Raw genomic sequence first — 16,997 nt, 5'->3', positions numbered from 1 at the left:
ATAAATAAGGCTTTGAGTATCATTAACTCTACGTACCGTCATATCCTTATTTGTAGTGACTCATATAGTGCTCCAAGCCTTACAAAATATTTATTCTAGACATTCTATAGTCACCAAACTCTACAATGCAATTGCCGAGTTGAACCAATGCAACACACAAGTGAGTTTCTGCTGGATCCCTAGCCACGTGGGGATTCCGGGTAATGAACATGCTGATTTTGTTGCATACAAGTTGCATGTAGTCAACCATCCTTCACTACCCATGTTAATGCATCCGACTTTATTACCTATGTGAAACTCACTCTTCATGCAAAGTGTCAAGATGACTGGATGGCTACAGTAGATAATAAACTTGAGCACACTAAAGGTTCTGTGTTGTCATGGGACTCCTGATACAGGAAAATTCGTTGTGAGGAAGTGGTCCTCTGCTGATTCTGGATAGGACATATGAGAGGCCTACTCATGGGCATCTGATATCAGCAGTAAACACACCAGTATGCAGACGATGCAACTGCTGCTTGACTGTGCGCCATATTCTTGTGGAGTGCATACGTTATGCAGCCTTGCATCATAGCTTTAAATTGTCCAGGAATTTTCATCAAATCCTGGGCAATAATAAAGACGTTTTGATCTGGGTGTTTTTGTTTCTCTGGAGTGCTAACATTTTACATACTTTTTAATAGTGTTTTTAGATTTTTTTTACACTAGTTGTATATTTTTGTGTCTAACATATTAGTTTAAGTTTTTATTTTGTCTTTGTTTTTCATATTTTACTTTGTTTTGTTTTTGTTTTTAAATCTAGGTTTTTATTTTGTTTTAATTTTTGTTAGTCTATTTGATTTTGTTTTTATATCTCATGTTTTTTTCCCCTAGCGATGATGACGTACAAATGTTTTTTCGTAAAAAAAGAGAAGAAAAATCTCAGGAGTGGTCGACCTGAGTCTGTTCAGACTACATGTTTAGTGATATATTTACACTTACATTGCACTATATCTACAGCTACCTCAAGCATGGCAAGCTGGTAGCAGTAATTGCATTTGCCTATACACACACACACCCAGACCTGGCAGTTGCTGGAGAACTGGTTCAAGAAAAATATATATATTAAAAACTAAACTATCAGAACATGGCAGATATTTGGATATTAACTTGGTATTAAATGAAACAAGGTTTTTATTATGAAAAAACGAAAGAATAATTGTTCTAGAAAAATAACAAATACAAACACAAACAATAAAACCATTTTACAAATAATTAAATAAGCTGCTGAAAATGACCTCCCTTAAGGGAATGCAGCACTTTGCCTGATGAAAAATGTTTTTGGTGGCTTCTGTATTTCAACAGGGTTGTTTTGTGTTGGTTGTGTGTTGCACTGAGAATTTTAATAACTAACCCTTCTCTTGTATAACACATTTGTTCATATATTAATGATTTCAAGTGGCCTCATATTTAGTAGTCTAGAGGCAAACTTGGAGGCCAGTTGATAGATACAGTATTGAATCAGATAAAATGAAAGCGTAACTCTTACAGTTTTTCACTACAAGTGCTCAATGTAAGCAACTTGAGTCATGTGACATGTATCCAACCAATAAGAGAGTTTATCTCATACTTTAACCAGCATGTTTTTTTCTTTTTCTGTTTAGCTTCTGGAACCACCATAAGTTATTACTTCAGAGGATGGATGAGGATGATATGTATGAATGTAAATAAAGTGTAGTCTTGTACAGTCTCAGGTTGACCATTCCTGAGATCTGTGGTTAATTGAAACTTGACCAACAAAGAACACTGGTTTCCACAGTCTATTATTCAAATCTGTATAAAAGTAAATGCCTTTACTAGGATTTGAATTGTAGAACTCTTGACTTTGAAATCAGCTGATTTGCGATGACGAGTTCACCGCGAGACCAACTTGGTGGGTTTTAACTAGCATGTCTGGGGTAGTGAAAGCGACACCTGCTTTAATCCTGTGCCTCAAATTGGGTAGATCAGTAGGTAGTGAAGGCATATACACAGATCTTTATAAAACCCCAAAGGAAAAAATCACATGGGAACATATTAGGTGACCTTGGAGGCCACTGCAAACAAGCTGTGTTATCGGGTTGATGGTGACCAATCCAGCAGTTGGGAAAAATGTCATTCACCAATCCTGTACAGAGTTATACCTATGAGAAGGGACACAATTCTGTTGCCAAATAAAATCCTGGTCCATCTTGCAGTTAAGGAAAGAGACATGTATGTAGCATATCCAAATAAGCACCCTTGTCATACTTTTCAGTGAAAAAGAAGGACTGTAAACTTACCATTAGCATATTGCTCACAAAATATTTAATTTTGGGGAGTTCCTTCTGCATTATAAAATTCATGAGGATTTTTGACTCTCCCAATGTGAACATTATGTGTATTAACTCGACTCATCACCAAACACATCATTATCTTCATGCAATTGAGGTGTTGGCATGCACAGTATAGTTGTTGGTAGGCTTCAAAACCTGTAACAGCTGTAAACTGTATGGATGCACATGTAAGGATTTCTTAAAACATTCCACACTATCATCACAGGCATTGCTAGTTTGCGGCTGGTCTTCTGAACAGATTTTTTAGGACTATGCAGGAAGGATTCCCCGACACATTCTACATTTTCTTCAAACATTGTAAGACAATATTTTGTACTCTTCCCTTTATATTGAAATTCATTTGTTTCAAACAGATTATGTCATTGATGAGTGTTATTTTCACTTGGAGGATCAGATTTTAACTTTCTACAATGCACATTGAACTGCAACTACAGATTCATATTTAGCAAACTGCAAAAATACATACTTTCTGTTCAGGAGTCACAATCTTTGCTTGTGGCACTGTCAAATGGAAAGATAGGACATCAATTTATGTTCTTATGTACAGGTAAAGCTGTCCCTTTTGCTCTTTGATTCTGTTCTTAAATCAGTTCTGTACACCTCATACAAGAGATATTATAACAAACTAAAACCCTTTTTTGACACCCAATTCATTATGAAGATGGCAGATTTAATTTGAATAATATGTTAATCATCTTTATTTGACTTGTACTTTTTTTTTACCATGGTAGGAGAAGTTACATAACAAATATTTATGAATTTTTAATAATAATTCGCTCGATTGGAATAAATTTGGAGCTGTTCTGAAAAGGCTAGCTAGTTGGTGTAGTCATTAATATATTGGGCTCAAAATTGTTTGATTTCTAACATTTTTAGACCTATAATTTCATTACCGATGATAATTTCATTATCATCTTCTTCATTAAAATACTTCGAAAAAGTATGACCAATATCCATATATTAAAAAAAAAAATTGTAGGTGTTATTATTTTTAATTGTATTAGTAATTTTATATTATATTTGTTATTGATGTGTTTCAGCACTGTTGAACACTAATATGTTTGATCCGAAGCCAGGAGAAGGAAAAGATGGCTCACCAGTTCTGATCCCACCACATCTCAGTACGCGTATGCAACAGTTGTATCATATTAATAGATTTAATTTGATGGCCAGTGATAGAATCCCACTTAATCGAACATTACCAGATGTCAGAAAAAAGAGGTAGTTCTTAATGTTTATAAATTTCTAGAATGGAGGTAAAAGTAAAGTATGTTCCCTTTTCAGGAACAAAGAGGCTATTATTAACATAAAATTAACTTTTAGCACTCTTGAGTTCTATCATATTTACTCATTGCAATCAGGTGTAGCTGTTTCCAAGTAGTATTTATTCCATCAAATTCATTTAATTATCTAGCATTTTACACAAATAGATTTGTAACATAATTGTCTACATTTGATGACTTAGTTCTCAATTTTTATTTTATTCTACATACTGAATTCTTGTTTGACAGCTCAAAAATGTCAGAGTAAAATATATATTCATAAATAATAATCATGCAGTTACTTACCTATTAATATTCATGCTATACAAACCTGCAAACATTTGATAGATGCAGGTTATTTGCACAAGAAAACCACTGATAATACCTTTTGTGCTTTATTTATATCTTTGTCTTTTTTTTTAACAATAACAGTCTCTATTGCACCTGGTATGATTAAATATATATTACTGAAATTCTTATCTCTCACTTACATCCATTGGGAATTAATAGTGCTAATGCAGTAGATGCAACAAGACTGAAACTTACATAACATTCTGTTCCATAATTTTAAAAAAATACATATTTTTATACAATTAACATGTATATAAGTTTCAAACAGTATGTGTTGAGCAAATCCATTAAGATATGATTTAGAGTATTTTTGTAATTTTTGATTGTTGCTAGATTGTATTACACCATCAGTCTCAAGATATATATTGTCAAACAAGCATAAGCAATTAAAATGTATAACATTATGTTTTATATTTTTCTTCATCTAGTAGCAGTTACTGAAATTACTGGAAATTCCATTGTAACATAATCATGGATGATTGGTTTACCGGTTATTAATTTCTAGAAAACTTTGCAGAGAAAAATTGTTGTAGGAATAAAAAAATATCAAGTACTTCATCATTTGTAGCTTGTAACAATTGTCCTGAAAAATGTCAGTTTTACTTATGCTTTACACATCCCTTTGAACGTAACATTTTTTTGTTCTTCATGACAATGCACTATGATTAGGATAATGATTAAGAGACCATGGGGAAGAATATTCAAAACTAATTCATACTTCTGCAGTGTTATCAAATTTGGTATAGATATAAGGTACATAAAATGTGTGGCCTTCTTGATTTTTTCTAGAAATACGATGGCATATTGTCATGCTTTACAGCATATGTAATACATCTGACATAAATTTAAGTTACGTTCAACAATAATGTGATTGATAATAAATAACTAAACTGGAAAAACGACCTCAAAGAAATGGGTATACACTTACCACAAGAACTCATCAGAAGGGACCTTTGTATTGTATGTTATGAAATGAAAGTGATGTATTTTTTTCACCATATTTTATATTTCTGCTATGATTATCATAATTGATTTGTGTTATTTTCTGCTCTTCCTAGTGTTTGCCACTCTACAACTACATTCATAGTTGTTTTGTAGTATCTCCATCCTCAAACCACTTAGCATTGAGTGTTTCTGAGCACTGATTGTCAAATAAATAGGGATATGAATTTCCTGCCACTCCCTCTCTGAACTGTCATGGCCTCTTGTGCTTTGTCCCTCTCACTCTAATGATTTTACAATTTCTTGAAACTAAACTTTGTGATTTTTATTTTAACAATTTTATATTTTTAAAGATTTCATCAGATTGTTGTTTATTTGTTCATTAATTGTGTCCTGTCATTTTAATTTTAGCTTGAATGTTTCCATGATTTCTGGAATATTTAAAAGTTTTATTTTTTCTGCATAATATTTTCATGCATTTTAACATTTCATTGGGAATATGTCTTTTTCTATCAAATGTGTTGCATAATTTGAATATTTTTTCTCATACTTAATATGACCTTATATATTCGTTAAATTTTGTTTTAAATTTTTGCCGTGTTTGTCCTATATACATTATGTTACAATCACATTTTACTTAGTATACTCCATTTTTGTTGTAATCCTTTTTTTTGTATATTATTTCTAAATTTATTCCTGTTGGCATCATTTGTAGTAAATGCTATGTTTTTGTTATATTTCTTAAAAAATTCCGTTAGTTTATATATTTCTTTAACCATGAAAGTAAATTTTGACCATTTTTTTTTTTCTTTTTGCCTATTATTGTTCCTTTTTTCTGCTTTTTTATCGTTTGAAATGGTTTCCTTATTATTCCTTTTTCATAATCATTACTGATTGCTATTTGAAAGGTAATATCTAGTTATTTTTTGTATTCCACTTTACTTAATGGCAAACTGATTGCTCTTTTGAACATGTCTAAATGCAGCTAATTATGTTTCCATGGATTGCTAGATTTCGCATTTACAATGTTATCTGTGTAGGTGGATTTTCTATATATACCAAATGATAGTTCTTCTGGTTTCCTTCTTATTTTAAAATCTAAAAAGTTTATTGTATCGTTTTCTTCTTTTTTCATTGTAAACTTCAAATTTTTATGTATTTTGTTAATTTCATTTAGTATTCAATCTCCCTTGTTTCCGTTTTTATCCTTACTAAACAAGTCATCCACATATCTTACATATTCTGAACAGTCATAAGTTTCTAACATTCTCATTATACAGAGTGATTTTTTAGTCCTGTTACCAATTGTTAATGTCTGGTAATTTTTTTCTAAGAAAGGGAAATTTTGTTTTGGACACGAAGTTGGTAGCGCTACTCAACCGGTATAGATATGGCAGTGTGAGTTGATTCTCCTTGAGCTGTGTAAACTTTTGTGCCGTTTCCGGTCGTGTTACGAACAGAATGTCTTTTACCATAGAACAACGAGTTTTTATTCTTGAACAATATTTTGCTATCGAGATAACAAGATTTTGCAATCGGAACCATCGAGATGGATCCAAGCTTCATCACTAAAGAACACTGTGTTTAAAAATTTGATTCCTTTATCATTTACGAGAGACCTAAACCAACGGCAATATTGCAATTGCTTGTTTAAATCTGGAGTCTGAAGCTCTTGGACTAATCGTACGCGATACGGATACAATTTAAATGTTTTAGCAGCTTTCTGAACACTCGAATATGACAAACCAACTTGCGTGGAAAGTTTTCGTAAACTTTTCCGTGGAGAATTGTGCAATCTTGTTTTTACATTCTCTAAAACGTCATCTGTCAAGCGAGTCGGTCGACGGCTACGTTTTCTGTCGCAAACACTACCTGTCTCTCGAAATCGGTTTGCTAGCCTAGAAATTACATTTTTTCTGGTGGAGGAACACCAACAAATTTAATTTGAAATGATTCTTTTACACTCGCGTATGATTTCGTAGTTAAATATTGTTCAAGAATGAAAACTCGTTGTTCTGTGGTAAAAGACATTCTGTTCGTAACATGACTGGAAACGGCACAAAAGTTTACACAGCTCAAGGAGAATCAACTCACACTGCCGTATCTATACCGGTTGAGCAGCGCTACCAACTTTGTGTCACAAAACAAAATTTCCCTTTCTTAGAAAAAAATTACCAGACATTAACAATTGGGTAACAGGACTACAAAATCACCTGTACATATTTTTATTCTATATATTGAATAAAAAATTCACTTAAAATTCCTGACAAAAGATTTCCCATTCCTAGTCTGTTTTGTGTATATATTTTGTTACTGAATTTTGTTTTGTGAATATATTTTGTTATTGAATTTAAATTAATTTTTGTCTAAAATAATTCTTAATATGTCTATAAACTCTTTGTTCAGACTTCTGTTACTACTTCTTTCTTTTAATTTATATTTCAAAATTTTAATTGTTACCTTAACTGGTACGACAGGTATAAATTTTTAGTTTCAAATGATATAAGCGTATAATATTTTGCAATATTGATTTTATTTAATTTATTTGACACATCTACTGAATTTTTAACCACATATTTTTTCCAAAATCCAAAATTTTTAAAATAATAAATCACAAGGGTTAGTTTCACTAAATTGTAGAACTGTTAGAGTGGCAAAGACAAAGCAGAAGAGGTCATGACAGTAGTGAGGGGGAGTGGGAAGAGAGCTTTGTTTTACTGTTTAGCTTACCTTTGCTATTATTTGATGATCCTTATTATTTGACAAGACTCAGTGCAAAAAGTAGTTTTGAGAGTGGAGGTACTCTGAAACACTTCAACTGTGACTTTGACTATTAGTGAAAATGCTAGAAAGGGCAGAAAATAACACTCAAATCAATGCTGTATCTTTATATGAAGAAAGAGGATGACTAAATAATTTTACTGAAGATTAGCCTGCAGTACTATTATATATAGATAATCTTGATAAAGTTATAATTTTTGTTCTAATTTATTAGTGATCAAAATTGATAGTAAATAGCAATATATCAGACATTAAATAAAGTATAAATTTTCCATGTTTCCAGACCATATGTTAAGTTCTGAGGTATGGAAAAATACAAAAAATCCTTTAGAAGTGAGGAAAATGGAGGAAACCAAAACAGTGTAAAGATTTTATATATAAAATTATATAATTATAATTTAAATGTAAATTAAGGATAACTGAATGGTGTCTTAAAAAAAAATTATTATTGTATATTTTTAACCTAATTTAATTTATATTTGTATTTTTAACAGTATATAGGTAACCTAAGTGAAATAAGTATTTTATGTTTTAGGTGTAGAACGAAACAAATAGATATAACAGGGTTACCAAAAACAAGTGTCATTATTGTTTTCCATAATGAAGCCTGGTCGACATTACTGAGAACTGTCCATAGTGTTATTAATAGATCACCTTCAGCATTACTACAAGAGATCATCCTTGTTGACGATGCTAGCACCAGAAGTAAGATGGTCTTAAAACTTTTATTGGTAGATACATTTGCAGATTATTAGAAACTAGTGATCTTTTACTTCTCAGTACTTGTTACAGTTTTCATTTTATTCTTATTATTTAGTATCTTTTGTTTAGTAAATACAGGTTAATGAGTCCAGTGTTTTAGGGTTAAATCTTTAAGATTTTCTCAAAAACTTAACCTCTGCAAGTTTTCATTATAACTTTTCTTAAAATTGTTATTTTCATTTCATTTACTTAAAAAATACTGTTTTCAAACGCATTTTCCATTTTTTTTAACTGCATCATATTTACAACATTGTTAAAAGGAAACTTATCTAAAGTAGAACCTAATGACCGTAGAATTTATTTCAACAGTAAATTAAAGGAACTTGGAATTTTGTTTTGTATTATTTTTATAACACATTCACTCTCAATTGGAACTATTTTATCAAAATTATCTTGCTGATTTTTATGTTTTAAAATGTTGAAGTCATGCAAATGTCCTGCACCTTATACATTAGTAGTAAAAATATTCTGGTCAGAGGCAGGTTTTCTGAGAGTTGATCATTCCCTCTCTCTCTTCCTCAACTTTCATTACTACTTCCTTGAATGAGTGTCATGAAATCAACTGAGACTCTCTGATTACCTTGCTGGCACTTCCTAGTGGTCAGATGAATAGCCATTTATTTACTCAGACCCTGTAGGAACTGCAGAGGTACAAAGGTAACTCTTTTTTTATATCTATGGAACTAACTGTCCAATGACTGTTTTCTATCTGGGAATTGTACTAACAGAAAAGTAGTGGATAAATGCCTACTGGGTAAAGCTAGGGTTTCTGTTCCTCATAGAAACAGAATATCATATACATGATATTTATCATATGCAATGTGTATTGAGAATATATGCAAAGGCAACACCAGAACAAGATCTACTTCATATAACACCGCAAAATTTAGTTATGGTAAGTTTCCTTTTTATGAATTTGTTTAATTTTAAATGCTTGCTACAAGCATTAATTATTGGACACAGTTTTTATCATTGTTTACTTTAACTTTCATTTTAATATTACTTCTGTCTTTCCTTCAAAGATCATACTTGTTTTTAGTGAATGAAACAAAATTTATTCTGTGGATGATAATTTGTGTGGGTTGTTAAGGTGTCTAGATAGTTAATTGTATCATTTCAGAAAAACAATTCATTTATTGCTTTTTGGGTTTATACATATTATTTTATTATTTCAGAATTTCTTGGAGCAGATTTGGATAATTATGTTTCACGGTTAAGCGTACCTACTAAAGTTCTCAGAACAGGAAAACGTGAAGGATTGGTCAGAGCTCGTTTATTAGGGGCACGTAGTGCCCAAGGACAGATTTTAACGTTCCTTGATGCTCACTGTGAATGCACTGTTGGTATGTTTTCTAAATTAATTATTCTTAACATTAAATTAGACCATGAATTTTTAAACTTCATTTTATTATTTTACTTGATTTATATTTTAATAGTTAAAAGCCAAGGTTGTATATTAAGTCCACTGCTGTTTGGTTTGTTCTAAATGATCTCTTTAGGATTGTTTGAGGATAATGTAAATATTGGAGGTATCATTTTAAATTATATTATATTATCAGCCTTTGCTGATGATTTTGTAATCTTATCATCTGTTTGAAGAAATTATATTGTGAAATAATAATTATTTCGCAATATAATTTCATATTTGAATAATATTGCTAAAATTGGAATTTATACGTCAATCTAAGGTAAAGTCAAAATAATAGTATTTCAAGATGGGGGCAAATGATCTTGGTATGAAAAGTAGTGGTAAAAAAAAGATCAGTTTGAGGATATAGACTCTTATAAATATTTTCTTGTCATGCTTTCAACTAGATTATCATTTGAACAATACTTAGAAGAGAAATCAAGTACTGTTAAATTTGCTATGAATGCTTTCAATAAATTAATCTGCAATAATCAAAACCCCTTTAGTAGGAAAATTTATGCTTTTAGAGAAACTGTAAATTATGGTGCACAGGTCTTTGGAAACAGGATGTACAATAAGATAGAAGTAATCCAATGCTTCTTTATTAAGAAAATATTGTATTTGCCAAGTGATGTTCCTGATTATACTTTTTTTTTAGAGATAGCTTTTTATCATTTTTATTCATACCTTAAAATTACATTTAAGATTTATTAAGAGATATCTATAGTTACTGCCTTATTGGTATCCAAAAATCAAATTATATCACTTTATCATAGTCCAATATTGAAGGAATTTTGGAGAAACATTTTTTGTAAGTTAGGTTTTTGGTATGTTTTTCCCCTGAAGGAATTAATAAATCATAACATCATCAGTTTCCTTGCATTTAGAAAAAAATAAAACATTATCATAATCTTTTCCTTGCATGAAGAAGATTGGACTTTAATAAGAAAGTATTTAATCATGCGTGGCAATAAAGATATAAACTGAACTGATTAAGGAGTTTAACTTTTAGTTTTATATATTGAATATTGAAGAAAAATGGTTGTATCAATTTCTTTTTTTTCTTTTGTAAACTTTTAAGGAGTAGCTTAAAAAATTTTCTACAATCTTGCTGTTGATATCAACTGTCTTTTTATTTTAATGTAATTGGTTATTTTTTGTTTTCTGTTACTTTTCCTTTGTGAAGGCAGAATAATTGTAATTTAAATTACTGGATGGGAATGGTTTTTTAAATATTTTGTTATTACAAGTAATATTAGATAGTTTTATGTACAGATGTAAATTTTTTCTTTTTATTCTACATCATACTTCATAGTTAAACAGCCAACCTCTCAAATGATCTTAAGACTATTATCTGTCTGATTTTTGTGTTATGGAATTTTCTAGTTATTGTAATATTTTTCTGCTAAATAAGACTTATTATTATTATTATTTTGATAATTGAAAGTCATGGAAGTGTACATAAAAATTATAAATGTTTTTCTTATTTTTGCTTAGGGTGGCTGGAAAGTTTAGTAGTGCGAGTAGCAGCAGATAGAAAGAGAGTGGTGTGTCCTGTAATTGATATCATCAGTGATGATACATTTGCTTATGTGAGAAGTTTTGAGTTGCATTGGGGAGCGTTCAACTGGGAACTGCATTTCAGGTGGTATACGCTTGATGCAGCAGAGCTGAAAAAAAGAAGGCAAGATATGACTCAACCATTTAGGTAAGATTAAGTTTGAACTGTATTAAATCAAAACAAAATTGGAGTACTGAAATCAGTATTATTTTTTATATAAATGTGTTCTTTTTATTAGCGAAAAAAGTAGCAATTCATGATCAGTATCTACACAAATGAATTAGCTGCATTTTTAAGTGGACAAATGCTTTTAAATTATCAAATTTTTATGCAATCAGGCATGGTAGCAGACATGTGACAGTTATCAAAAGATTTCTTCATAAAACAATGTAAAAAGTACAGCTAAGTTTTCAGTGATCTGAAATTCTTAGAAATTTTTTGCCTAATTATGTGAAATAGTTTTATTGTTGTAGTCTTGATTGTGCCATAATTGTGTAATCAACTTACCATATTTTCTTGGTTAAAATGAACTAAGTTTTTGATATTGAGAATCAATTGTGATTCTTTTTCTACAGTGAGATAACTTTACTCCTGTATTAGTTCCATAGTTAATAATGAATGACTTGTGCATATGATTAGATTTTATTTATGACGTGATAAATTGAAATGAACTTAATCATAATTATGTCCTTCAGGAGCTTTATTCTAAAAATCTAAAAAAAAAAAAAAAACAACTTTTGCCAGATCTAATTGTGGTTCATTCAAAAATTATTTAAGTTTTATAATTTTTTTGAAGCTTGATGAATGCATTTAATGAAACAAATTTTAAACAAAGCTTTATGTCTAGTAAATATTTCAAATAAATTTTTGTATTTCTGAATTATAATTAAAGCAGAGTAAAAGAAAATTTACTGATTTTTGATCTTATGTATTGTATTTGTTATTAATAATTATTAAATTCTGTGCATTTAATTTTACACTTCCTCCACATATGTATAAAATATACTGAAATTAACTTTCAGTTATAAATTTTGAAAAGCACTTCTCTTGTATCTATTTGTATAGACATGTCTTGACTTTACACATCCCTTTGGCAAAACATGAATATAAACATGAATTCATTTGCTTAAGATCAAAACTTGGTCTTAATGACAACACATTAAATAATTTATCTGACTTTAATACTCAGCATGATGGTAGTGAATCCACAGCACACATTATTTGCATCAAATAACCAGTACCTATATTTAATGCAAGACACATTAACGTAACAAAAAATATAGAAAAATTATGAACCTCATGTATTATTATAATTATCTTTTAATGGTCTGAAACCCCCAGATTAGATGTTTCAGTTTTGTGTGAATAAATGCTAGACCATATACACAACAAATAGATTGTATATAAAAGTCATTAAATTAATTAAGTACTTCTTGACATTGGGGCTGTTTACTTGAAAGTTTTTTCTCTAGTTATAAAGTTGTCAGTAGTGGGAATGGAATTCTACTGCGGTCTGCCAGTCTGATATAAACCCAGTCAATATTCCATGAACATTTAGATCGAGCCATCCAAACCAAATGAGACTGATATAGGATAAGATTAATAATTTTACTACCTTTTTTGTAACTTGAGTAAAATGACTAGTACATCTTCAGCTGCAGTTCATTCTGAAAATTACTGAGTCACCATTAGTGATAAAAATACATAGACATCTAATGTGATGTGTAATTTGGTTAATAACAAATAAATAATTTCATTATCAGAGAAAATAAAATGAAAAAAACTGTCATTGAGTATGACAATGTTAGTAATTATATGAATGATCCCATCGTAATTTTTATGATGGCAATGGCACCCAAATTGTTACTTATTTTATTATTTTATCATAGTCACGAAGTGTTATTGTGTTTTATTTGTTACAGTACCCCAGCTATGGCAGGAGGACTTTTTGCTATGGATAAGAATTTCTTTTTTGAGCTTGGTGCTTATGATGAACGCATGGAAGTATGGGGTGGTGAAAATTTGGAGCTTTCATTTAGAGTAAGTCTCAGTTGTACTGATCATAGTGATCAACTGTCAAGTACGTTTTGTCTTCATAATGCAGAATTATGTAATATTATACTAATGGAAAATCATATCAAAGATATTATAGGCAACTTGCACTTTTGTATTCGTAATGAGCTCTCAAATAATTTCCTGTTACTTGCGAACACAAAAATATTAAAGGATTATTATATGAATTAAGTTAAGGATGAGAATCCCTTCTCCTTTAGATTTGAAATTTATTGATTTCCAAATAGTATTCAGTATTTAAGTATATTAATTTAAAATCATACTTTAGAGTTTTTTTAACAAGGTCATTAAAAAATGCTGATGATTTTCTTCTATTTTCTGATTCTAATTTTAAATACTGAAAGATGGAAGAAAACAAGCAGGAAAGTTTATTTTTTTTTCAGTATATTTAGTACAAAGTTCACTAATAGCTGTTGGCTATTAACACTCTTGTTAGAGGTATAGTTTCTGTACATATGGTTAACATCTAATATTCAGTGAGAGACTTGTATTTCTCACAATCTGATACCTCTATTTGTATCATAAAATGATAAATAAAATATGTTTTAATATCTACATAAAAATAAACTTTTTTAATATGTAAGGTGCAAAATAAATAAATAAATAAAATTAATTGAAAAAGTTTGTCATTATGTGCTAAGTTATGGCTGTTTAGTCTAATGGAATGTCTTTATCTTGCATTTGGCATAAATGAATACATGAAGATATATAAGTATCTTGTCAAATATTTGAATCTATCTGTATCTCGGGTTCTTAAAATTATGAATAGATTCTGTCGAATTTGATAAAATAGAAAGGTGATTTATTGTATAAATCAAAGTACAAGTATAAGAGATTTAGGGTTAAATTTCTGACAAAAATATGCCATTATCTAGTTACATGCGTCACTATTATTTGTGTTAATTAAATAAAGTATAACTACTGTTAATTGTATATTCTATTGCTCTGAAATAAGTAACTTGAGTGAATTAGAAGGAAGTTATTTACTTCCTTCAAACTGTGTTTACTTTTTCCAAAAAACCTAAAATGCTTCCAATAAACAGCCAAAATACTGCACTATGTGTGTAAGTTTAAAATCTTACTTAACTAGAGAATGTGTATTATAACATTAGTTGCAATTGAATATGATTTAAAAAATAAAGAAATTGTGATTATTTTAACATATGGAAACATGTAACCTGCTGGCATGTTATTCTGTCTACCATATATACGTTGCTTTAATATTTGTTTCATCTGATTCTGAGAAGTTGAAGTATTAATATGCCTATCTATTGTTGCAAGAGAAGTTACGTCAATTTTACATCTCAAACATTTTTATAAATCATTGTTACAGGTATGGCAGTGCGGAGGATCTGTTGAAATTGCTCCATGCTCTCATGTGGGGCATCTATTTAGAAAATCATCACCTTATTCATTTCCTGGAGGAGTTTCTGAAGTATTATATGGAAATCTTGCCAGAGTAGCACTTGTATGGATGGATGAATGGAAGGAATTTTATTTTAAGTTCAGCCCTGGTAAGAAATAATGTCTTTTTAATTTGATGTATAACCTTTAATCACCTTAACACTCATTAAGCCAATGGCAGAGCTTTTATATAGTTCAAAATGAGCTTCACTGACATATCATTTATTCACAAGAATTTTTTATTTCCAGGATTCTGTTCCCTGAAATATTCCGGTTCCAGTAAATTCCTCAGGTTAAAAGGTGTATAATTCTGATTTAGTCACACCCTTAATTTTTTCCATGAAATCTACTGTGTAGATTTCTTTATAGTTTAGGATAAACAATGTAGAAAATATTTCTGCTTGTTATGATAGATAGCTTATGAAAACAGTTATTTTGTTGTGGTAAGCAGTACTTTTTGATCACAATTATTGCTAATTAATAGGTAAAACTGTTTTGAAGTGTATAAGAGCCACTTTAAATTCAATATTTAAACAAAAGTAAATTTGTTTTACAATTTATTATTTTAACTATTTATAATTTCTACGATTAAACAATGATTAATATTTAGCATAAGTGAAACAGGCTATTAGTATATTAATACATGAACCCATAAGATAACTGAATAATTCTCTTAAGTTGTACTTTACTGTATGTTACTCTAATGTTTATAATTTACAGTAGTAGATAGATGAATGTAGGCAGTACGGACTTCTAATTACACACTTGAAATAACAGAGACGTTAAATCCTGTACAAGAAATAAACTATCCTGATGGTAATCATTTCTTTCCACCAATCCTTATTCTTACTAGTTGTTATCTCATTATCAGTTCTGTTGTTGTTTATCTGACTTTTCTAGGTTTCCTATTTAGTGAGGATATTAGGAATTGAAGAGTCATTATATCCTTGGTAACGGAGGGCTGGTTATGGATTGAAAAAGTGTCAGTCCATTTGAAGTGTTCCAAAAAAACATAACCTGGTTACTTGACCAATTCAAAAAAAGTATTGAAATGTACCCACTTGTTTCAGGACCTTAAAACTATTTTTTTTTAATTTTTACTTCCTTGTACAAAGTAAAAGAAGTATTGTGATTGTGAAAAATTTCAGTTTTCAGATTTGAATGGAAATATCAATTTTTTGACCATCCCTGAATTCATTTTGGCTAGTTTTGGCATGACGTCTGTACCTACGTATGCATGTATAACTGTAGGTACGTATGTATCTCACATAACTCAAAAACAAATAGCTGTAGGATGGTGAAATTTTGGATTTAGGAATGTTGTAACATCTAGTTGTGTATCTCCTCTTTTGATTGCTGTTGAATGAACCAAAAGTGTCTAAAAAGCCAGTAAAAAAAAATATGAAAAAATATCAGAAGTTATTAATGAAATAAAATTTTACGTACTTTTCATTAAAAAAAAATATGTATATGTAATTTAAAAGGCGTACAAGGAAGTTATGTGTTGTCCCCATCAATTTTTTTCATATTTAGGAGGGATATCCTAGTAGTTTTACCATAAATAATAGTAATGCTGATATACTTACCCGTAAAATTTTATGAATTTTTTAAAACTATTTTTTTTTTAATTTCTAATTTTGGCTTCAAATAACTCTGATGGGGGCTGGTGATTAAAATAAAAAATTTGTACAACTTTCATTGTTTTTGTAGATGTTTATGGCAAATAAAAAAATTTCTGTGTGTTTTACTAATAAAGTTATAACCTACCAAAAATCATGAAAAACCTGTTAAAAGTGATATCATTTTGACTCACTAAATAAGTGTTCTTGTCTTCTTTGCATTTTACATTTTTTTATATTTAACCCCTATGTTGCTGAAGTTAACATTTTCAATATTTTTAAAATAGTTTTTTTAAAATTATTAATGAGGTCGTAATTTAATGATAACTTAACCAAAATCAGTAACCTAATACAATTTTGATTCAAAAATGCTTGTAAAACTTACCCAAACTGAGATTTCAATGAGTAGTACATCTATCAAGAATTCATTTTTATTTTTGTATTGGTTTATTTTTGTAAACAATATTGAAGAAAAAATAA

General features: G+C 29.8%; 1 protein-coding gene across 2 annotated transcripts in view; it reads left to right on the top strand.

The window, feature by feature from the left end:
- The window catches only part of LOC142320383 (polypeptide N-acetylgalactosaminyltransferase 13-like), a 79,464-nt gene that overhangs the window by 32,799 nt on the left and 29,668 nt on the right, over positions 1 to 16,997 (top strand). For both annotated transcript variants that reach the window (XM_075358096.1, XM_075358093.1), the window contains 6 exons: positions 3,395 to 3,575; positions 8,226 to 8,395; positions 9,628 to 9,795; positions 11,358 to 11,568; positions 13,344 to 13,461; positions 14,828 to 15,008. In XM_075358096.1, coding sequence (XP_075214211.1) covers positions 3,395 to 3,575; positions 8,226 to 8,395; positions 9,628 to 9,795; positions 11,358 to 11,568; positions 13,344 to 13,461; positions 14,828 to 15,008 — 1,029 coding nt within the window. The remainder of the gene's footprint in view (positions 1 to 3,394; positions 3,576 to 8,225; positions 8,396 to 9,627; positions 9,796 to 11,357; positions 11,569 to 13,343; positions 13,462 to 14,827; positions 15,009 to 16,997) is intronic.

This window comes from Lycorma delicatula, chromosome 1 (genome assembly GCF_047948215.1).
Source record: "Lycorma delicatula isolate Av1 chromosome 1, ASM4794821v1, whole genome shotgun sequence".
In the NCBI taxonomy this organism is placed as follows: Eukaryota; Metazoa; Arthropoda; class Insecta; order Hemiptera; family Fulgoridae; genus Lycorma; species Lycorma delicatula.
Note: the sequence above shows the minus strand (reverse complement) of the source record. Positions and strands in the feature narration are given on the sequence as shown.